Source organism: Rhipicephalus microplus, unplaced genomic scaffold, assembly GCF_043290135.1.
Source record: "Rhipicephalus microplus isolate Deutch F79 unplaced genomic scaffold, USDA_Rmic scaffold_15, whole genome shotgun sequence".
Taxonomy (NCBI): domain Eukaryota; kingdom Metazoa; phylum Arthropoda; class Arachnida; order Ixodida; family Ixodidae; genus Rhipicephalus; species Rhipicephalus microplus.
Window position 1 is genome coordinate 6,897,950 of NW_027464588.1, and position 24,543 is coordinate 6,922,492.

General features: G+C 45.8%; 1 protein-coding gene across 3 annotated transcripts in view; it reads left to right on the top strand.

Moving 5' to 3' along the window:
• The window catches only part of LOC119185594 (uncharacterized), a 98,626-nt gene that overhangs the window by 13,816 nt on the left and 60,267 nt on the right, over nucleotides 1-24,543 (top strand). For 2 of the 3 annotated variants that reach the window (XM_075883142.1, XM_075883143.1), the window contains exons 5-7: nucleotides 771-839; nucleotides 2,208-2,265; nucleotides 11,798-11,983. In XM_075883142.1, coding sequence (XP_075739257.1) covers nucleotides 771-839; nucleotides 2,208-2,265; nucleotides 11,798-11,983 — 313 coding nt within the window. The remainder of the gene's footprint in view (nucleotides 1-770; nucleotides 840-2,207; nucleotides 2,266-11,797; nucleotides 11,984-24,543) is intronic. The other variant, XM_075883144.1, reaches the window with a different exon arrangement.

Here is a 24,543-nt window from a genome sequence, read left to right on the forward strand (position 1 = left end):
GCTTCATCCTCGGAGTAAAATCAAACAAATTGATGGCTCCTTTGATCATTTATTTGTTGCTGTCAGCGCGGTGGGCGTTTAGCCGGTGCAAATTCGAATCAAAGCGGGTGGTCGCTCTGCATTGGCGCTGCCATGTTGATTTGTAACCATAGTTACTGCCGGTAACTGACACAAAAATTAGATGCTCAGGAAATAAATGCGATGAAGAAACATATTGCACACACCAAACAAATGTCAATTTTAGACAACCCTGCCCATTTGAAGGCACTTCTATGAGGGGCTATGTTTCGCTAAGCAAGTGTGTGGCTTTCTTACACCCCGTAGCTTTGGTAGTGCTGAACCAAAGTGGTGTAACAGAGTATAGTTAAATATGTCATATGATTCAATAAAGAACTTTAAAAAGGGTTAGCCATATTTTCTGTGCGCAAGCTCATTTTACTGCACTGCTTTATGTTAATGCAAGAAAGGTAGCTTTACAGCAGTGTGTGAGGACTCTTTAAGCTCCTATTTTTCAGTGTTCAGTAGTTACATGTGCAGTTTATATATGAAAGCAAGGGTCATGTGTAAAAGTAATACAGCATTTATGTAAACAGAACCACTACCCACATGTGCAGCTGTTTCGGCGCCAAAAAGCCATTAGTCTGCCTCTGCCTGAATTTCGGCCTTGTTCTGTTGGCATCACTGATTGTCGCTCTTCGGCTTGCTACAATTTCGCATGTGGCATGTGTTTATTAACTCAGCCCTGCATTCTTTTTCGTGTGCACTTTCAGTTCTGGGCACAGGTCTTGGAGAAAACTGACACAGCACTTCTCTTGTCACCAAGCCGGCAACGACCACAGGTGGGTTTTGCTCCTTGTGCTGTTGCTCTAAGGTTTTGGAAACATTTTGTGGTACAGTATCGTTGGGAGAGTGCAGCGCTGTTTGCATTATGCTTCCGTGTTTGCGGCTTACGTACCAGTGCCTTGAAGAACTGTTTATTTTTCACAGCAACAAGTTCTAGGTACAATAGAATAAAGTTTATTGGAACACATTTGAGAGCACTCAATGTTGTTGGCCAGGCAATAAAGAGCACGTTGCATGAAGTCATCGTACTTACTCAATCTCATTGTCGACTCTAATGTAGGTCGACCTTTTATAATTGCTCAGCATAACACACCCACAAAAGAAAATTGTGAGCGCATTTAATAAAGACATTTATGTACCATGTCGCTGAAGAAAACTGGAATTTCAGTTTAGAATGGTGGCTTCATGGCAGCACCTCAGACCTCTACAGACAAGCTAGCTTCACGGCAATCGGCAGGGATTATCTGTAGAAAAGCTTCTGCGAATCATTGCCTAAAGTACTGCTTGCATGCAAAGAAATGTAGTATATGTCACAGGCACGGCTGGAAGATAAACTTAATGTTGGAACCATGCCACAGCGTGCCAGATTTGGTTGTAAGTCTAGGTTGTAAGGTTTTGGTTGTAAGTCTACCACGGAAACTAAACAAATTTTGGTTTCTATTGAAGTCAACTGCCCACAATAGATTTCAGATTTAGATAAAATGGGTATATCTACAATGGTATAAATACGGTACTAGATAGGGGGAGGTGGAGAAATACAGGTAAGGTGAGCATCTGGGAGTTTCGCGCCAGTGCAAAGGAGGCAATCGAAAGTGAGCAGCTAAGCTAGAACTAAGCTCTCCATATGGCCGATAACAGAGGCAGGTGGCGCTCCCCCTATCTTGCAGATAACATGAAATGATTGCTAAAGCTGGGCAAAATGACTGGCTACTAAATGTGTGTTGTCTTCACACACATGCTCAATATTGGAGGTGACATGATAAAAAATTAGAGACATTGTGTATAGGCACTTGAGCTGCCTGTGCAGTCTATAAGCACTACGAAATTCTTTCAACAGCAAGTGTTTCACTTTTTGTTTCTGTATACGTTGCTCGGAATGATGGCTTGACTGTAAAAGCAAAGTTTGGGGTGCCTACACCATAGTCGGTAAAACAAAAGTGGAACTCACTCACTCACTTGAGAGATACATCTTGTGTTTTGCACTCGCTCGGACCCAAACTCGCCAAAATATTGCGCCCCGATTTGTAGCTTGATCTGTGTCTGAGTGAGTCCAAGTGACTCGACTTATGAGTGAGTTCGCCGACCTATGGTCTACACCGCTATGCGCTTCTTCACATCTGTGCCTACGATTTTTCTTTCCTCAGGTGGCTGATGGTAGGGTTGATGAGAAGACAAGCAAGTGCTCGTCAACAAACATTAAAGGTAAGCTGCACACCTCTCTCAAAATATGTCGCTGTGAAGTGCATGTTGAAAGGGAGTATGGTTTCTTCTAAATATTGTACGACAGTGTAGAAAATAAAGGTGTTGGACAAGGGCAGGAGCATGGCAGGCAACCCCGTGGCAGGCTGGCAAAAAGGCAGAGCAACGGGAGAACGTGCAGAGGGAGAACACATAAACCGAGCTTCGGCGAGACTGCTCTTCTGTGTTTACTGCAGGCTGTTTTATGGAGTGGAAAGAAAGGCGATTCGCGAGCGAGGCATGAGCAACATGACTGGCATGCCCACACGGGGATGGTAGCAGGATTGATAGCCCGCGTTTGTTCTATTCATAAAGGGGTGCCAAAAATGTATTCTTGAATTACCGTTGATATCGATTCTACCGGTACTTATAGTTTTTGAAGGAATAATACACTCCAGACTGGAATGCTTTTTTACTAAGCACCTGATAATCAATAAAGCACAGTATGGGTTTCAAAAGGGTAAATCTATGGAGTCGGCGCTATTAGATAAGAAAGAGGAGATATTAAAAAACACGAAAAACAGAACCTACGCCTTAGGTCTTTTCATTGACTTGAAGAAGGCCTTTGACATAATCAAACATGATATTCTGATATCTTAGTTGCATGATTATGGTGTAAGGGGCGTGGCAGCTAAATTAATACAAAGTTATCTTACTTAAAGAAAACATTATGTTAAGGTGGGTAACTTTGTTTCCCCAATGAAAACTGTTAAAAATGGTGTACCGCAGGGTTCAATCCTTAAACCGTTACTATTTATAACATATATTAACGATCTGTGTGACATTCCAAGGTCACCAAAATTAATTATTTACACTGACGACACCAACATATTTTTTACAGGTAGAATACTCATGCACCTTAAAACTGAAGTAAATGATTACTTACTCAAATTAGAAAAATGGCTTCATCAAAATAAGCTCATGCTTAATATATCTAAAAGTAAGTACATAGTATTTCAGCCTATTAACAAGCCCTACGAGGACGACATTAACATCTTTTTCAAAAAGCAAAAGCTGGAGCAGGTTAAATCGCAAAAATTTTTCGGAGTGTGGTTCCAAGAAAATTTGTCTTGAAATACTCATGTTGATAGTCTCGCATCCAAACTAAGTAAGACTGTTGGGTGTATATTTAAAATAAATCCACTTATACCAATTTGGCTTAAAAAAAAAGATATACTATGCTCTTTTTTATTCGTGTTTAAATTATAGTATGCTAGTATGGGGCACTACAAGTGAGAAGAAGTTAAATAAACTAAAAATCTTACAGAAAAAAGTTCTCCGCCTATTCGATTATTGTTATGGCAACCCAAGGGAGATTCTTAGCGGTCCATTATTCATAAAACATGGTATACTCAAAGCAAGACAGGTGTATGAATATAAGCTATTACTTTACATTTATAAAAATAAACTCCACACTATTACGGCACCGGAAGACGCACTCAAATACTCGCTCCGTAGGCAACAATTTCGCGTTCCTGCTACTAAGACGGGATATGGTAGAGTCCCAATTGCATACCGTGCCCCACGGCTTATACATCATTTGGGTGAACAATTATATTTTAACCTTTCATTATTGCAATTCAGATATCACATAAAACAACTCCTCTATAATTGATTAAAGTAAACATCATGTTTCCAATAAACTTCTGGCTAAATTCCACATATATTCTCACCTTTAGGTACAAAACGCGTGTATATACAGTAGCATGTACGTACATATGGGCAGATGTATGTATTAATATGTGAGTGTATTATATGAATATATCAATATGTATGTGTTTTTTTTCATATGTAATGAAAAGAGCCTCGATGTCCGATTCAGTGTGTCTATGCAGCCTATTTTTTGTACCTATATGTCATCTATTTTTGCTTTTGTGTTATTTCTGTGTCTCTGTTATTATGCTGCTTCTTGTATTGTGTTAATTATTATTCAATGTAGCACTGTTTGCTGAACTTTTTTCGCGTAACGAAGCCACGTCAGGCCGAATGGCCTTTAGCTTCGCTTCGTGTTTCAGTATTCTCTCCAGAAAAAAAATCTGCTCATTTCATTTCAAAAGGGCATAGCAGAGGCCTATCTCCACGCAGTGTCATGGACAGTGTGCTTGCATGACACCGGGGGTCTCATCACACAACAAAAGGGATTTTTTACAAACTGAAAGTATATCAATTACGATGCCACATGGTTGGGATGAACAAAAAGAAATGCAGCCTGGAAAAATGGAACACTTTATTTGCCAAAATTGTGCCCAATGACCAATGCTCAAAGTGCAGTGAAAACAGCAGGGATAGACGCCAGTCACCTGAAATCTGAAAATCTGTCATTTCTTGCTCATCAGTGTAAAACTTTGAGTTTTTGCAGAGGAGTGGAAACATTCAGAGGCATTCGCAACCTGAGCAAGCCAGTACCTACGTGTGTAACAGGTCGTTGCATAAAAATGAAGTGCATGTGACTTTACACTCTCGGAAAACATAGTCTTGGTGTTTGAAACTGAAAATAGAAGCGAACCTTTCTTGGTGGTCTAGTGGCTAAGGCACTCTGCTGTTGACCTGCAGGTCATAGGATCGAATCCCGGCCGCGGCCGCCATATTTTCGATGGAAGCGAAAATGCTTCCAGCCTATGTGCTTAGATTTAGGTGCACGTTGAGAACCTCAGGTGGTCGAAATTTCTGGAGCCGTTCACGAGGGCTTCCATCATAATCATAATCATCATCATAATCATGCGGTGGTTTGTTTTGGGACATTAAACTCCTACAAGAAAAGGGCAATAAAAAAAATCGCCACCATATCCACAAAGTGAGTGACCTTACAAGAGCTTACTCGGTGGTGCACGGGGCGTTTCTTGGCGAGACCATTTCTGTAGGAAGGCTTGTTAACGAGCCAGCGCATAATTGGTACGCTGAAGGCAGCATTGTCGGGCACGTTAACCACCTGTCCCTTTATGCTATACTGGCCGCTGGCTAGAGTCAAATTCCTAACGCTCGTAAATAGCAGATGCGGAGCTATCTGGCGTTCTTCAATGGGGTTGAGAGCAGGCAAGTATTTTTTTCTTTCCTCCCAGTTCGGAGGCGGCGCGAGTTTGCATGCTACCAGACGAAACACCGCTGACACCCTACTTTTTTCCTCTCTTTAACATTCCTTTCTCTCCTCCACTACTCATCCCCCGCGTGGTGTTATTGAGGTCACCTCCTGAGAGAGAGACAGTTACGACGCCACACTTTTCTCTTCACTTTTCTTTCTTACAAAGCCACTTTGTGGAGAAGAGTGGGCAGGTCATTGAAAACCGAAGCCTTGGGTGGCAGCTTGCCATCTAGTGAGCATTTTTGAATCGCCGGAGAGGCAACCTTAAGCGGCGACCGCAGAAGTGCACACACTGGCAACACTAGTGTACACGCCGGCAGCCGCCGTACATCAAGCCGTGAGCAAAAGGAGCAAGCCCCTAATAAAGCAAATGGTGTCCTCCAATACTCCAATGCCTACAACACTGCTCAAGGGGGGAGGCTACCACAGAAGGGCAACGTTTTTGTTTGTTGAGATCTCCCAATGAAATTTCAGGGTAGTCTAATTTTAAAGCCATTTGAATAACCACAAAATTTCATGCATTTAGGTTCACTGGTTCCCAAGTTACAGTCATTTATTAGGGTAGTGCGCATAGGTTTTTCAGTCAGGCGCTTGTGAATTTAATCAATGGGCTAGCGCCGTGAAATTCACTGTGTCGTAGTGTAAAGCATCCATCCAAAAATCATCAGAGACCTTTTTTTCAAATTCCTTGCAGAAAATTTATAGCAGAGCAACAAATTTGGTGTTTGCCATTGAGATTTTATCAATGAAATTTTAATTATCACAAATTACAGATGCAACAAATGTAAAAAGCAGTTTTGTCACTGTTTGGCCTATTTATCAGAGTACATAATAAAACAAATATGATAGAAATGAGATGAACGCTTGAAGAGATATCGCCAGACAAAATCAGCCTCACTGGCCGAAAACATTCTGAGAAAACTGGCTTTGAAAGTTTTGAACTCGTATTTTAGTCTAAAATTACCCTGAAATGTAGCTAGAAATTTTTTTAGGACTCTTTTTCTTTTCCGCTTTTCCTGCTTGTGTTGCAGCCGTTCCTGAGCCTTTTTCACACGTAAAGCGTTTTTCTCCGCTGCCATTGGTTGCCCGCATAGCGCCGAGGTTTGGTTGCAAAACAATCGCTATCTTCCGCGGCTAACTCCTCGTTTGTCCTAGAACCTGTTGGCAAATGCACAGTCGGCGACGCCGTTGCACTGTTCGAGGCCGTAATCACTGCAGTTAGCGAGCGCAACTCGTTAGGCGCACTTGAGCTCGAAACCCCAACACCAGCCTCACTTGTGACGACGGAGCGTTGCGCCGATGGCGTAGCAACCTCGACGTCGCGATAAGCATCAATGCAGTCATCGTCTTGAAAAGACGAAGGAGAAGCTGCTCAGCATCTATGCGACTGTCGCCCAGCGGTGGCATGTGAACAAGCCTCACCATGCGTACGAGCGTCATCGGACGCTTTCTTGAACAGAATGCGTGCAGAGTCTCAAACTTTGCCCTGCCCACTCTTAGCGACAGAACAACAATCAGTGTGTCGTAAACAAGGGGCAAGATCATCTCATAAAGGCGGTAAAAGATTGAAGAGCCTGTGTGAGAACCGAGCGAAATGATGGCAAACGAGACACACAAAGCACGCCCAGAGAACAGTGGTGCTTGCAAGGCCGCGCTGAGCAAGCACCACTGTTCCCTGGGCGTGCTTTGTGTTGCAATTTTTTGGTTTTCAAAAAGCGAGCCCCTCTTAAGGCATTCCTTGTGGACAACTTCAGGTCCTGCATGGTTTCACTGAGAGCTTGCACTGCCATCTGGTATTTACAGTCGCGTAGTCTGAAGTGCCAAGGCACTCTAGTGTTTTGTGTGGAACTATCGCTGTAGAAGTTTCACAAGCCCACATCTGCATCCAGACCCAAACACTCGTTGAGCTTCTATTTCTCGTGAAGTCATTGAAGGTGTTAACGAAGGCAGTCAGTCGTTTGCTGGTTCTTGATGCCCAGATGGGCAAGTTGTCTGGCTTTTCAGGCGCGCTGAAGGTACATGGTGATGTCGAGGTTTTCTTGGTCGGTGATGTTGGGTGGTATGACATCGAGCATGATTGTGAGTCTACTATCATGAGACATTTTGAAAGGCTTCATCTGGGTGGTTTCTTATAGTGCCGTGTTGAAAGCAAAAGTTGCACGGGTGGAGAGTGTCCCAATTTATGTATTTGACAATGACTTGCATACTACTGTCTTGACAGCTGTCTACAGCTGTGCAAGAATTTGTGAGAGTTGGTAGAGCTTTGCCGTCGTTGAGTTTTTCTTTTAGTCTGTGTGTGTGCATTGTTTTAAGACTTCAACATTTTTTTTAACCTGCGGCACATTCTGTACAGGTCTGGCTTTTTGGTGCAATTAACGTGAATTAAGGGCACTCAATTAGGGTTTCTTCTAGTATTACATAGGTGGCACGAAAGAAAAAAAGTAGCCTTTCATTCTTTTGTAGCAAAAAGGTGCAAGAAAAGCTGTCCGCATTTCTCGAATATTGCTATATATTGAACTAGTTATTTCAGAGTGTCATGCTCTAGCTAGGAGTGGTCGGATGTGCCTTGGACATTGTAGAACAACATAGTTCTCCTCACATAGTTACAAAGGCTTCCTTTTTGACACGTCAGCTAGGGCTTGCATGGGGTGGGGATTCCCATTTGTTTGCTGCTCAAAACGTGGTGACCGATTTGCTCTTGCCGCTCTTGATTGCTCTGTCGATTGACAGCATATGCGTCTGTGGCACGTGTTTTGCGGCGGGGATTGTGAGCAGGTTCTGTACGGTTTGAAGTCGCTGTTATTGAAAGTTCTGCAGTAGAGGAAAAATTCATACTTGTCCCAGATTTGAACCTGGGACTACCTTTCGAGGACTATCGCTCTTACTATCTGAGCCTGCAAGGAATCTAGTAGATATCGGCCTAAGGGTAAATTAAAAGCTGTAAGCACGGGATGCAGACATAATTTGGCATCCCAGAGTTATGAGATGACTATTGATTTTTGCTGATGCATTCAGTACCACTGGTCAGCATAGATAACAGCATTTTCACTTTTGTTCGGTAGTGAAGGGTAAATTAGTAGAACAGACTGCTTCATATTTGCTCCATATGTCCACTGTGTGTACGGAGGGCCAGAATTCTAGCAGCTAATGGGTGCAATATTAGAATTCTCTCGCAAGCACATTGCCTGTAAGCATCTTGTGCTTCCTGTAAGCTGAGCTTGTTCATGATGGCCATCTGCAGGCCATGCAGCTGCACCGACAAAAGATCAGTGTCGATCACTGGTTCAGCCTAGGGAAATTACCGGTTGCCAGGTTTCACAGTTGCCGCGTCTTATCAAATGATCTGTGCGGACAGCTGCCAGCAACGAGTCTGAGCAAGAGCGAGCGCTTCGACAGAGTAAGCAGTTATTGTCGTTGTCCCTAACATGTTGTGGTGGCTTAGTGGTGTAAGCATGACGGTGGCATTTTAACTCTTAAAAGGGACCTTTGAATAAAACTGGTAATTGGTTTGGATTAATAAAATTTAGGAACTTTGTGATGTCACGAGTATTGCATTGGTAAGTTCATCATTAGCAGACGAAATCGAGGTAGAAGTGTTGTTTTAAAATTTCTCGTTGAAGCCTCCGCCCGTAACTTCACCGATTTCAAAACGATTAACAGCTATGCAGGACCGAGTGATGGTGTTTGGTGTGGAAATGGCAAGGCGGTTCCTACGCCTTCACTTTCGTTTCGTGCTTTTTCTCACTTGCAATCTGTCGCCTCATGATTAAATGGTGTCTTCAGGAATGTGAAATTGTACTTTACTGATACAGTAGACTCCTTTTAAATGAAACCTGAAAGGACCAGGAAAATGTGTTTCCTTTAGGAGGAGTTTTGTTTATTGAGAGATAAACAGGGTTATAATATTGAAATACGAAACCAAAAATATTACCAGCAGTTGTTCCATTTAAGCAGCAATTTCATTTAAAAGAGTTTCGTGGGAAAAATAGTCTTTCTTTAGTGTCCCTCTAAGCTGGGATGAAACCTTAAAAATGAGTTAGAAAATTTGGCTGTAATGTGGTAATATAAGCTATGGCTATGAAATTTGCAAGGAATCTTAAAGACAGATGCAGCTTGGCACAGGGGATCAAAATCATTTCAACTGGTATTTTTCATTTTTATTTTTTCTGCCTAGCTTATTTTTTTCTAATTTGCTATCTGCAGAGCATTGCAAATTTGCTAAAGTGTAACTTAAATTGTGACTGCACTACAAAAGCTTGATTTATGTTTTTGGATTTCCTAATGCATGAAAACTGCCATTTGGGAATGTCATTTTTTTATATACTAAAATTCAAATGCATGTATGCTACAGATTCTAGTTGCATCTATCTAAATGACTCTAGTTAACACACATTAGAATTTTGTTTGCCTATGCTCTATATAGTTCCTGATAAAAGGTATATAAGCCTCTGAAATCCTTTTGAGAGAAATGCAGAGACCACACGAAAATACGTGCTCATTTCTTATCAACATTTCCAAGCCCAAAGACCAAAAGTTATTTTTGAAAAAGTGAGTACCCAAGTGGGATAAATTTTTTGAAAGCTAAAGAAATTTTCTATCAGGTAATGGCAAAATCGAATTTTTCTACGGAACAAAGTCTCTCTGCACCATTGAGTAGAAGACTGTTTTAGACACAAGGTGCTTTAGTTAGTATGGTATACTTCCATGAATATGAATTTTCGTGGGCTTATATTGAGCCCAATTGTTATGTATAAGGTGGAACTTCGACTGTACGTCCCCTGGTTTGGCGACGACCCGCATTTTACAACGAATCTGTTTGGTCCCAGCAAAATCCCCATAGAAGCAATGTAAATAACCCTTGGTTATATAACAAAGTTTTACGCGGACCCCGCAGCCTATGACAACTTTCAGTTTCCATCCGAAAGGATACTAGACCCAAACGTCGTCTAAACATTCACGAGTGCAAAACATAAGCTTGTGTTCCCTCTGGCTGGAGTAGTTACCTACAAGTTATAGCCACACAGAGTAGCTTCAGCTGGCCGAAGAGCTGATATTTTTCACGTTTTCAATCCGTGGAAACTTGCTCTGATCGACATACAGCTGATCTCTGATTTGTCGCAGTCACAGGCTCGCGCACGCATGAGGAAGCGACACAGCTGTTTTCACCGTGCAAAATTGCTTTCACTTGATGTCTTTCTTCGTGATAATAGCGAGAAATCACTAGTTGCACTTCACAAGCCAACAAATTGCAATGCGCACAGCTCAGTCGTGCACGAAGGCATTATACGCGAACTCATGGTCTGTCGCCATTATGTGATAGTGATGACACTGCGACTCTTCCAATGGAAAGCTGTTGGCAACACTGTTTCAGTTTCGTTTTCTCGCACTGGCTTATACAAGTTTGATGATAGGACGCCTGGATTATACAAGTATTGCAATTTCGCATGGTCCCCGAAAGTCGTATAATCATGGTTCCACTGTACCAGACTATTATTTTTAAGTGATTCAATAAAACTTCGTGGGATCATGTTTTTGATGAACTGGCTACTGGTAGGTGGTAGAGTTTAGCATGTAATGCAAGATCATCTCTTATCTGACAACCACTTGCGATCGTTATGGAAACTGATATCGCTAAAAGAGCTAGTATCTTCCAAGCGGTCTCGATCGTCGAAGTGGTCTTCAGTGGTCTCGTTTGCCGCTTGGCGAGATGTATCAATCAGCCAATTCCGCCTAATGCGAAGGCTAAGTTTAAAAAACCTTGCTGAAGGAATAGGATATGTGCCCAGTGAAAGCACTTGTAACTGTAACACACAAATTTTACTGCTAAGTTTTTGCTGAGTGCCTTGCTACAACAAGCTTCAAGTATCTGACAAAGTTTTTGGAGCAACTTTCGGTCACCCATCGCACGGCTACCAATGCCTGAAAATTCACAAGTTTATCATATTCCATGACAAAATTAACAAGTTAAGCAGTGAGAAAAGGGGGATCCTTCCAAGGAGTGTGAGCAGCGATTAGAATGGAAACGTGGGATAGTTGGTAATTCATAATTGTTCAGCCAACTGGGAGTGTGGGAGGAACACACACACAAAGCAAAGAGAAGGCACGCAGCACGAACGCTCGTGCTGTGTGCCTCCTATTTGCTTTGTCTGTGTCTTCCTCCCACGCTCACAGTTCGCTGAACAATTATGAGCAGCAATTAGTTTGAAATTTGACCTCTTTCAGCTGCGCAAAGCGACGCATATCTTGGCAGTCGTAATCATCAGTGCCCAGTGTATGCATTGCCATTGTCAGCTTAAAAAACTCGAACGTGGTAAGGTTCTCACATTGTTCTGGCATCAGAAGTGTAAATTGTAGATATCACACCCTTAGAGTATCCAGATTTATCTGCGATATCTAAACATTCGTCACTCTCTACAGGTATTCCTGCCGGTCCTTTGTTTCATTACTGCCAGCAGCAAATTGCCGACATTCAGGCTGAAGGAATCACGACCAAAAAGGGCTCAAAGCTGCCACAACACATAAAGCCATCTGTATCACTGGCAGAGCATAACGACTCAGAGTGGAAGCCAGCACACTCATTGCCTGTAGATGCACTTCCAACAGGTACACCAACGTTTTGTTCATGCTTCTTGACATTAATAACGCATGCGAGGTACCTGTTTATAAGAGACACCTCATATAAAAGGCAAAAATCGCTGTCTGGAGCATGCCTTATAAAGGTGTTCATCTGTATATTCAAGTCATTGCAGCCATACAATGTCTCATTGATGCACGCCCCACCATATAAGTTTGACAGAAAACAGTTTAAACTTTGTAGTTATGCAAAAATAAAAATTAAGTGACGATGTATTTCTCACAGCGGCCTGTTTATGGTCCCCGACTTTCCGGGAGCAAAAATGGTACTTAGCTGTTCTTTCAATGCAAGACCACTGTTTCTCTGCTTCCGTTGCCAAAAAACATGCACGGGCCTAATCCTGTGCTTTAAACAATGGTGGGACAAGCATGTTTCTTTGAGCATATAGGGCAGACATGGCACCCCCCCCCCTCTGACTCTTTCGTGCGTAGGCTGTTGTACTCTCCGAATTTTGTGGTAAAATTTTGTTTTCGGGATTCCTTAATGAATATTGTTGCATTTAAGTCCCAAGCTCATAGTAAATGATTTAATGATCAATCCACGCATTCTACTTAACCTTGCCCCTTCTGCCCACCATTTCACCAAACACTCAATCCCGCACTCACGTGCTTGGCACTTTTGCAAATGACCGAGAAGACAAACGGGCTGTGCTGTAGGTTTTTTGCCTTTCTTGGCCACAGGCAGTGCTATAAAGTTCCTTGTCACTGTCTGCAAACACTTTGACAGACGATAGTCTTTCTTGGGGACCTTCGGCGGAAAAATTTTGGTCTGTGTCTGTACATTTGTCTGTTTTGCCCACCAATATTGATCTGTCTGTCTGTACATTTGTCTGTTTTGCCCGCCAACATTGCTTAAGATTCAGCAATCATAGTTATGCGATTGTCAATGAAAAAGCAATTATTACGCATATCTGAGGTGCCATAACAATACGTCGATGTTTTGTATGTGTGCCTTCGTACTAGAAGAGGCACACACAAGTAACTGTAAGTACTGTAGCGTTTATCGCATTGCACTGTCAGTGCAACGCGATGCTCAAAAAGTTAAGTGTTTCCAACACTTTGCTAAGACCACGCGGTGGTAGCACCTGCCCGTCACTTTGCGTTCTACACCTTATCACTTCAGAGACAGGCGCACATCTTTCTCCGCAAGCGCGCACGCCTTCGTTTTCGAAAATAACTGCTAGATGGCGCTCGGGTCTAATATGCCTCGATGCGCTCGTTCGCCTCAGCTACACGCTCGAGGCACTCTAATGCAGAACCTCCAGATTACGATTCACCGATTTTCTTGCGCAGAACATTGAATAAACATTTTGTTCACTCTCTCCAGAAGCAAGACTATCGTTTTTCGACGACATTTGCAGTTAACATCCAGATTCGGGACCAATTTTTTTAGTTGTAAGCACCATCTTTGACATTTGACAGGGAAGTAGGTTCTCTCTACACTGCTTGCTCCCCTTCAGTAGAAAGGGTGGGATAGTACCACAGACGTCTCTGCTCCTTGTGGTTATGAATGCCTGCTCAGTTCAGAATAGGAGTAGCCTTTGTCACGGCGAGACGCACGCTCGTGATTCACACACACGAAACTACTGCTGAATCCTCCTCAGTGGTGGCTTCCTCCGCCTTGTTCTTGTGCTCTCTTATGACCCATTGCTTCTTGTTAGTGTTGCATTTTTAGTTGCCTCATTCGTGTCTCGAACTCCCTCGTGCTTCTCTCGCACCCCTTGCTTGCGACAAGCACCTCTTGCTTGCGACAAGCAGCCCGGGCACCTTCGGAAGCTGCCCAGTCGCAGTGGTCTAGGGGATAAGGTATTCGGCTGCTGACCCGCAGGTCACGGGATTTAATCCTGGCTGAGGCAGCTGCATTTTCGAAAATGCTGTATGCCCGTGTGCTAGTTTGGGTGCACGTTAAAGAACCGCTGGCGGTTGAAATTTTCAGAGTCCTCCACTGCTGCCGCTCTCAAAATCATTTGGTGGTTTTTGAACATTAATCCCCACATATCAACCAAATCAACCTTCGGAAGATGCCAGACGTGACACGTAGCTGAAGGCACGTGTCACGTCTGCCACCTTCCAGCAGCCCTAGATGAGTCACCCTGGCTTGCTTTTTTTCAGTCCCAAAACTTTGTTTTTATTCCTCCGGCGCTCTCTCACAAAGGTGCCATGTTCATTTTGTTTTTCGGCCGGGCCACTTTCGTCGACGCTGCCAGCCTCTTCCTCACTGCTCGTTCCATTCTCTTTCTTCTCCTCCTCTTTCTTACCTCTATCCTTCCCGTTGTCTTCCTTCAAATCGGGATTGAAATGTGCAGCTTTCTAGCCGCTGATGCCTGCATTCTGCGTGGTCTCACTTTCCTTTTGCCCGACGTTGTTGTCGGCTGTACCTTCCAAGTTTTAAGTGCTGCTGTCACCTCCTGTATTTTCGTCTCCATTCTCTTCACCGACCACCTCTTCACCATCCGGGGTCATTACAACCTCATCACCGTGCTGAGACTACTTTACCCAATTCTAGTAGTACCAAAATAAGTTGAGCTCTTCACCTAATTGAAGTCATCCCCTTCACTCATTTCCATGCATTTTATGCCACTCATCTTCGCTACACTCTCATCATCCCCTGACCCTGCCTCATAGCTGATATTCTTCATGTCAGTGGCATCATGCAGATTCGAAAACCAAGTTTTGGTAGGCATGGAATCCCTCTTGGCAGCGCTGCTGTATCTGACGTCATCTGACGATGCCTCATCGGTTGTGGCCCGCTAATTAAGACCCCTCTAGCCTCGAGCGATGTGTTGGTCCCTGTGTTGAGCCGTGAATGCCTCTAGCAGTCGTGCACACTCGAGATGCGTCTGTCACAAAAAGATCACGCTGTGCGCCGGCCGGTGTGGGAGCACCAAGCCCTGTCTGCCCACTGTTTCACAGGCTTCGAGTTCCATCGCGCCTCTCCCACAAGGACGCAACTTTATCGTGCTGTCTGCGGTAAGAAGTAGCTTTCACGAAAGCGTTCTCTTTTAGGGGCGAAGCTCCTTAAGGCGTGGGTCTGTCCATCCCTTATATGTATGTACGTGTTAGTACATAGCCGCTGGTGGCACATACCCGCTCTAGAGCGGGTATGTGCCACAGGGGATGCGATATGGGAGATGGGGGTACTTAAAGTGTTCACTAAAAGGACAGACGGACAAACAGACTAGCAGAAGGGCGGACGGATGGATAGACGGGCGGATGGATGGATAGACGCGCAGACATACGGACAGGTGGACGCAAGAACAGACAGACAGACAGATGGATGGAAGAACTCACAGACGGATGCATGGATGGATGCACGGATGGTCGCGCAGACGAATGGAAGCAAGAACTGATGGACTGAAGCGCGGATGGGCTGACGGACTCTTCGCCCCACTCATCATCATTCACTCCGTGGATATGCTGTGATTTTTTTTTGCATGGGAATGGCAGATACGTCCAGGTGTGACTTGTGCGATAGTGATGAGTCAACAGAACATCAACTGTGTTCCTGTGATTGTTTTGCGTGTGAACGCAATGTGCTGCATGAAACGCTGAACAACTTGATGATAGGATAGACCTTTTTCCGAAGGGCAGATCCTTGAATCATACCTCTACATGTCGCAGGCCAGCAAAGCAAAGCGGGCGTTGCTAGGTTTTCTAATGTCAACTGAAGTAAATGAGCGCTTATGAGTGTGCAATGGACAGGCGCACATGTACCCACATGGAAGGCATGGTTCAAAAACCAAGGCATGGTTCAACAACATGGAAGAGCTCACCAGCTGAGAGGTCTGTAAGATGAAGTTGCGCGAGTTATTCGGTCAATCTGTCGGGTGCAAGCAGGCCGCTAAGAAAGAACTTGGTAACTGTGTCCAGACATCCACGGAGTCTTACCTGGCTTATATTCAAGATGTCTTGACCTTCTGCCGTAAGGCTGATACCACCACGACCGAAGCCGACAAGGTTGGAGGTCATTAAAGAGTGCCGACGCTTTCAAGAGGCTAAAAGCCATCGCATTGCCCACCACTTCACCCGTCTTCCTAACACCACTGCAACGTCAACTTGTGAGGACCTCAGTTTTGAGACCCAGCCCAATCCATCCTCTGCTGACATTACGAGGGTCGTTTGACGTGAAATCGAAGCAATGTTACCAGCATCCTTGAGAGTCCTGACGCCTCATAATCCTCAGCCCGCCATATCCCTCATGCAGAGCGTTGTGCGCCAAGCATTGGCAAACGGGAGCCTTCAGGCGATCTGTTGTGTGCACCGATCCGATGTCCATCCGCCTACCTTGAACACCCGTTGGCACTACCGGTATCCCGCTCCACGTATCCGAGATCCAAACGCATAGAGGACACCTGACGACAGGCCAACTTGCTTCCGGTGCGGACGAGTGGGACACATTTAGCGTCGTTGCTGAAGCACGTGGACCTCACCCCCGTACGCAAGCCCTAACTTCACGAACTTCGATGCATTAGCCTGCCCTTCTAGCCAAGAACCACCCTGCCGTGATGACTCGGCCCATTACGACATGACCGCCACGACCAATGCCCAATACAGCCACTTGCCTTCACCGCGATGTAGACTCTCGCGGTCTCCTCCGCTGCCACCCCACTCCCCATCCCCGTCCTTTGCCCGACGGTTTCCTTCGGGAAACTAACTGGTGCAGCTCCTGGTGGTGACGCTGCTGCTACGACTTGCCCTACAATTCCTCTGTTGATACTCCTGACCAAACAGAACTTGATTTATGTAAAAGTGGATGGTTTATCTGTTAAAGCTTTAGTTGACACTGGCGCCCAAATTTCTCTTATGAGCTCGCACTTTCGTGACCGCTTAAAGAAAGTCTTGACTCCAGCCCCTTCACGCTGTGTTCGTGTTGCTGACGGCAGTGCAGCTGCCGTCGTTGGTGTCTGCACAGCACACGTTACTATAGCCGGCCATCAAACCTTCGTCCTCTTCAATGTTCTCACCAACTGCACCAATGATGTTTTTTTTGGTCTAGACTTTTTGCCCGCTCATTCGGCCCTCATTGACTGTTCAGCTAGCACGTTGCAACTTGACCTGTCCTGTACGACTGATACGCCCAGTCCGCCCCAAGTTTGTCTCTGCTCTGCTGAACATGTCCATTTGTCACCGCAAACAGTTACCTGCATTGCCGTAACAGCGCCGCCACCTGTACCTGATGGAGACTACGTGCTCACGCCCATTACATTCGTCCTTCTGACTCACAGTGTTACTTTTCCGCACACTCTTATTCAGTTACGGAAAACCGTGCTTGCATTACTTTGCTGAGCTTTGCTCTGTGTCCGCAAGTGCTTCCGTGTGGAATAGCTCTCGCCACGCTGACACCTTCTGAGGATTGCATCATCTCAGCTTTGTACCCCAATGATGTGCGTCGCCCCAACTGCACGCAAGTCTGTTCTTCGACAGAGAGTCCATCTTCTAATGTGGAAAAAATGATCGCGGTGAACCTTTTGCCACATCAAACTGACGCGCTCCATCACGTCCTGGAATCGTACTTTGATGCATTCGACTTCTGGGACCGTCCGCTAGGTCAAACCAGCATTGTGAAGCATCGCATTAACACCGGCGATGCATCTTTGGTACATCGACGGCCGTACCACATTTCTCCTGTGGAGCATCAGGTCATTCAAATGGAAGTCGACAAGATGCTCGCCAAAGACATAGTTGAGCCATCTTCTAGTCAATGGGCTTCCCCTGTTGTTCTTGTAGAGAAAAAGGACAACAGTTGGCGATTCTGTGTCGACTACCGACATCTGAACCGGATCACTAAAAAAGATGCTTACCTGCTACCGCGCATTGACGACGCCCTGGATTGCCTTCATGGCGCTAAGTATTTTTTTTTCATCGACCTTCGCCCAAGGTACTGGCAAATTGCTGTCGACGACATGGACCGCGAGAAGACTGCTTTTGTGACCCCTGGTCGTCTTTACCAGTTTAAGGTCATGCCGTTCAGATTATGCAATGCTCCAGCCACCTTTGAACAAATGATGGACACTGAATGATGGACACAGTGGTTAATTTGCCTATGTTACATGGACGACATCATTGTATTTTCTCCGACATTCGAAACACACCTCGACCGCCTTTTCTCCATCCTTTCTGTTTTTCGTAACACAGGACTGTAACTGAACTCATCGTAGTGCCACTTCGGATGCCAGCAAATAACCATCATGGGCCATCTTGTCGACTCTGGCATACGTGCTGATCGTGATAAAGTTCGAGCTGTGCAAAACTTCTCCGTCCCGACCAACACTAAGGAAGTCCGCAGCTTTATAGGTCTATGTTCTTACTTCCGACATTTTGTAAATAATTTTGCGGACGTGGCCAGACTTCTTACGGACTTGCTGAAGAAAGATGTTCCACTCTCTTGGGGCGCTGCGCAGGCTTCGGCGTTCTCTATTCTCATCGCTCACAACACCACCTATTCTAGCCCACTTTGACATGTCTGCCCCAACAGAAGTCCGCACTGATGCCAGCGGCCACGGAATCGGTGCTGTTTTGGTCCTGCATTAAAGTGGCTGCACCAGTGTTATCGCATATGCCAGACGTTTGCTCTCTGCGGCCGAGCGGAACTACTTGATCACTGAAAGGGAATGCCTGTCTCTAGTTTGGGCAGTTGGCAATATTCGTCCCTACTTACATGGTCGCCGTTTCACAGTCACAACTGATCATCACGCTCTCTGCTGGCTCTCGTCATTGAAGGATCCCACTGGGAGTCTTGGTCGCTGGGCACTACGGCTACAAGGATATGACTACTCAGTGTCTTACATGGAGGCGGAAATGTTGTAGGCCCGTGTGCTCAGATTTCGGTGCACGTTAAAGAACCCCAGGTGGTCGAAATTTCCGGAGCCCTCCACTACGGCGTCTCTCATAATCATATGGTGGTTTTGGGACGTTAAACCCCACATATTTATCAATTATCAGTGTCTTACAAATCTGGTCGTTTACACCATGACGCTGACTGCTTGTTCCGCCATCCAGTGGAACCCCTGAGACTTTAGATGAAGCGCCGCCATGTGTGCTCTCTCTCTCTGCTTTGCGTGATGAACATGCGTGATGAACAGCGCTGAGATCCCGTCTTGCGTGACATTGTTGAGAAGCGCAACTCTCCGATTTTCCATTCGTCTACTCGACTGTTTGTGCTTGAAGAAGGCACTTTGTACCGCTACAATGTCAACACAGATGAGCACGAACTGCTCCTCATGGTGTCTTCCCACCTACATTCGAGTGTTATTGCCCAGCTCCATGACACCCCCACCGCCGGTCACCTTGGTCTCTCTGAGACTTACGACCATGTTCATCGCCGATTTTACTGGCCCAGGCTTTATCGCTCTGTCCGCCGCAATTTTGTCGCATGCGACCAGTGCCAACGTCGAAAAAAAATCGCCTATGAGTCCTGCCGGACTCCTCCAGCCGCTTGATCTTCCTATTGACCCCTTCTTTCGTGTTGGTCTTGACCTTGTGGGAATCTGGGGCGCGCCCGCGACCTTTTCGCAGGCATTCCGCTGCACGGCCACACCCTTTTGCTTTTTCTGCTCTGGTAACGGTGCATGGCGATAGATGGCGCCACGTGCGGGCGCGGCACGTGGTACGTGTACATTGAGGGAGCTCTCTCCCCTCCGTGGTCGGCGCACGTGTTTCCTTCGTCCGCGTCCCCTTTGGGAATCGCCGGACTGTAGCCTGCCTGGGGTTGCCTTTGCCACCTCGGAAGGCATGTTTATTTGAGTGCTAGCTTCGGTACCGTACGCTAAGGCCACAGCGGTGCCTAGTGCTTGAAGTGGTCGTACCACACAGAGCCGTACTTGCCGTAGGCCTACGCGTACGAGGTTTGCCCTAACACTTGCGACCAAGCCCAGTGGCCATCGTGAGAGTGCGCAGCATAGCCGCGAGGGACCTTTTCCCGACCGGCGTGTCAAAGCTCGCCATTGCCAGCTGCGACGTGCTCGCGGTTTCCCCTTATTGTGAACGTCTGCGCGCCTTTGCTCTCTGCATCCCGGGAGCGGACGTTGTACTGTTGTTCGGGGTGCCGCCAAGGGCAATAAAGTGTTGTGTATTTTTGTATTGGAACACTGTCTGTTTTGTCGTGCCGCGCTAAACTCCTTATTAGATGAGCGCGCGCAGAGCGGTGGGCTACACGCGAGTAGGTGGCAAAGTCGCGGCCCTGTGGCTCGCTAAGTGTGAAGCCGCGGTGATCATTCGTTCAGTTAGTAGCGGGGTCATCATAGCCTCCTAGGCCCTTTCCCTCAGTCTACCTCCAGAAACAAATGTATAGCTGTTGCTATGGATCATACAACCCGGTACGCCATCACGCGGGCTTTGCCAACCAGCTGTGCCACAGATGTTGCCGCTTTTCTTCTGTACGATGTCATCTTCCATCATGAAGCTCCATGCCAACTCCTCGCACAGCATGGACGCTATTTTCTCTCCTTAGTTATTGACGACCTGCTTCGCTTTTGCTAAACCAAACTAAAATTTACGATGACCTATCATCCACAAACTAATGGGCTTATCGAACGATTCAACTGGACTTTGACTGATATGCTCTCCATGTACGTCTTCTCTGACCACCTAGACTGGGACGTTGCATTGTCCTTTGTTAAATTTGCATACAATTCCTCACGCCACGATACAGCAGGGTTTTCACCATTCTATCTCATATTTGCCCGCGACCCAACTCTACCTTTCGATGCCATATTTCAGACAGCTGTTGATTCGCCGACTAAATACGCCCATGACACTATCACCAGAGCTCTCAAAACACAAGAAGTCGCTCGGAAATGCCTCTTAGCATCGCAAGAGCAACAGAAGCAACGTTACAACGCACAACATCGTGATGTCTCCTTTGCCCCGGGTTCCCTTGTGTTGTTGTGTACCCCGACTCGGCATGTTGGTCTCTCCGAGAAGCTGCTTTCCCGGTGCTCAGGATCCTACCGGGTCTTGCACCTGGTGACCGACGTTATTTACGAGATAGCCCCGCTGAATTCGTCATCTCCCTTCGATCCATTGTCTACAGACATTGTTCATGTCTCCCAACTTACAACTCTACTACTCCTCAACACCATAGAAAGCATCGAGACGGTGTTTTTGCACCCGGTGGTCATGTTACAAGAATACATCACGCTGAAGAAGCAAGACAAACAGCGAGAAAGACGACGTGATTCTGGGATGTGGATCACGCTCTCGCTTGCCATCTCAGCTTAGGCTTGGCATTGTGCAAACACATCTCAACTGTCACCTCATTTCGCTGTGTGCCCTCCCGTAACAATATAAAGAAAAATCAGCATATATGTCATGACCTAACTAGTCGACACAATATACATATTTTTTAAACTATAAGTAAGGCCTGCACAAATGCCATATCTTTGGTTCAAAGGAAGTGGAAACAACTTTGGATAGTAATCGATGACTTCTGTTCGATTGCAAGTGACAGCCTGAAAAATATGTTTCATTCTAAAATTTATTATACTTTGAGCATATAAGCCGACATAACAAGCTTTTAAGCTGAAAAAGAAAGAATACATGTTCATTGAACCTTGAATTGGGTCTTCACGATAGTGCAGATTTTTTTGTCAATAAGGGCGTTATTCATGATGCCGCACTCCTCCGCTGCAGTGAAACCACCTTAGCAAATGGGTTACATGCGAACCAGCATACACCTATTCATTCATTGCTTTGACATTTCCAATAATATAAATATGAATCGAAGTGAATTCAAATACTGTAATATTTGTTAAAATATTTGAAGCTTTTAAATATTTGAACAAACCCACTCGATAGTAATGAACAGACCACTGCCACTCATTCGTCATGATCTGGCGTGGGTCTTGACGTGTAGTTTTTAAACAAGTTTCTGTAATCTCAAAGTGAATATCGTTCACAACTCGTATTCAGGTCAAAAAGCAGGTTCGACAGCATTTCGATGCTTGTGTGCACATTAGACGGCTACCTTTTATGCTTACGTTTTGGCTTGCTAAAACGGTTTCGTGGGCTCCTGGAAGGCTGCTCGTTCAGCTTATACTGTTATGTTTGTTATGTTTTCCCAAGTAAGAAGTCACTGCTTTTTTCCTTAAATTTTATTTATTTATTGCAATAACTCTTAGGGTCAGAGGCATTATAGAGTGGAATGGTACCCCGCAGGGGCGCCTGCGCAAGCAGGCGTTTGGTGTGTAGCGACACCACGGACCCGAGCTAACGTGGGGGTTTCGACTCCCTCCCACGCCTAGCCGTGCGTGGCTTTGCCGTGTCCGGGGAAAAGGGGATCCTGGGGGTTGAGCTAATGCTGGGTGATTGGACCTTTAAGGCCCCCCAGCGGTGGCAACACACCCCTTTGGCCCCGGCTTCACGTAGACGGCACCCCTGGGCTGACCCACCCAGGGGAAATCGGCAGTCGCATTTTCCTATCTCTCTCTGCCTACATCTTTGTCTTTATCTCTCACTATCTATCTGTCCTGTCTTCTACTCTGTTCTGTTTACTTCCATTTTTCCTGGCGGCAAGGGTTAACCCTGTGCAAATAGCCTACCTTGGTCTAGGCGCATTGGGTTATAGCAGTGTTGTACGGCTGACATCTGCAAGCTTTCAGCACCTGCAAACTTGCAGCGTCCCCTTGTTGGGCTCCGTGGTGGGTGGCCGCCAACGCTGCTGAACAAAAATATGACCGGCATGCATGGAGCATTCCCTCTTCTGTCTGATCGTACCGGCCTAAAGCGGGTACGCACCGACGACATAAATTTCTTCAACCAGCCAACAGAAACTTTCCTCCACTTCCACGTCATTCACTGTGAAAAAACAGAAAAGCAAGCCAGGACCGTCTCTCCTTTCCCAGTTTCTAGATGTCTTACCGAAAATCTTGGCACAGGATACAAGGTAACCAAAATGGCTAGTGGAGACCTTCTCCTCGAAATCCGTGACAAAAAACAATTTAAAAAGCTAGTCCGTCTTTCAGATTTCGGTGACATACCAATGACCATAACACCACATAGATCAATGAACACAACTCGCGGAGTGGTATCTGACATGGACTTACTTGACCTGACTGAGACTGAACTTTTGGAGGGGTGGAAGAGCCAAAATGTCATTAATGTACAGAGAATCATCATCAGAAGCGATAATAAGGAAACACCGACAAAACACTTAATACTCACGTTTGCATCCAGTAAACTACCGGAATCTATTCAAACAGGGTACACAAAGACATCTATCAGGCCGTACATACCAAACCCTCGTCGTTGCTTCCAATGCCAGAGGTATGGCCATGGCTCTAAAACCTGTCGTGGTCGCCAGACTTGTGCGCAATGTGGAGTCCTAGGCCACGTGTCTGAGAACTGCAAACAACCACCACACTGTGTAAACTGCGAAGGAAACCATGCCGCATATTCACGCTCCTGCACATACTGGAAAAAAGAAAAAGAAATAATTACGTTGAAGGTGAAGGAGAACATTACATTTAAGGAAGCACGGCGAAGAGTCGCTCCATTTTATGGACCTACATACGCTGATGCGGCGCGTCAGGGGGCACCGCCGCACCACCCCTCGCCACTCCTTCGGCCTGCGCATACCGAGCCGGCGGTTGTGGCACCTGCCCCCAAGGCGGTTGTAGCCCAGGCTACACCGCCTACTCCCAAACAGAGACCGGAGACTCCAGAGTCCTCGAGTCTCAAGGCCTCACCTCACCAGACGAGGCCAAAAATTCGAACTAGCAGCCCGCACGTGCGGGCATCCAGTGCCTCCGAGGAGGCAATGGATACGTCGGTACCCTTGGTGCCGAAAGAGCGGCGTGGCTCCTTGGAGCGCGCCAAGAAAACAAAAAAGCAGATAACAGGGCCTGGTGATGGCCCTGTTAAGAGAACTCAAACTCCCTGTCTAAACAGCCACCCGCTTTTCGTACACACAGCACTATTTTACATTCACCATGAACACTCAAATTATACAATGGAACGTCAGGAGTCTTCTCAGAAACCTTCAGGACATCCAAGAACTCTTACACGAACACTCGCCAAAAGTGCTGTGTGTACAAGAAACACACTTTAATTCAAAACACACAAATTTCTTCATAAATACGTTATTTTTCGAAAGGACCGTGATGATGCCATGACATCATCTGGAGGTGTTGCCATCAAAGTGAATCAAGGAATTGCATGCACACACTTACAACTCCAAACATCCCTTGAGGCAGTGGCTGTTCGAGCGGTTCTTTTTGATAAACTGATCACAATCTGCACTATCTACATTCCTCCTAGCTATCAGCTGCAAAAACGTGATTTACACTCTTTAATTGATGAACTTCCGGAGCCCTATGTTCTCCTTGGAGACTTTAATGCGCATAGCAGGCTATGGGGTGACTCTCGGTATGACGCGCGAGGTCGACTGATTGAACAGTTCCTTCTCTCCTCGAGCGCGTGTCTCCTAAATCGAAAAGAACCAACCTATTATAATCTCGCCAATAACACCTACTCCTCCATAGACCTAAGCATAGTATCTCCATCTCTGGTGCCTCTACTCCAGTGGAAAGTTG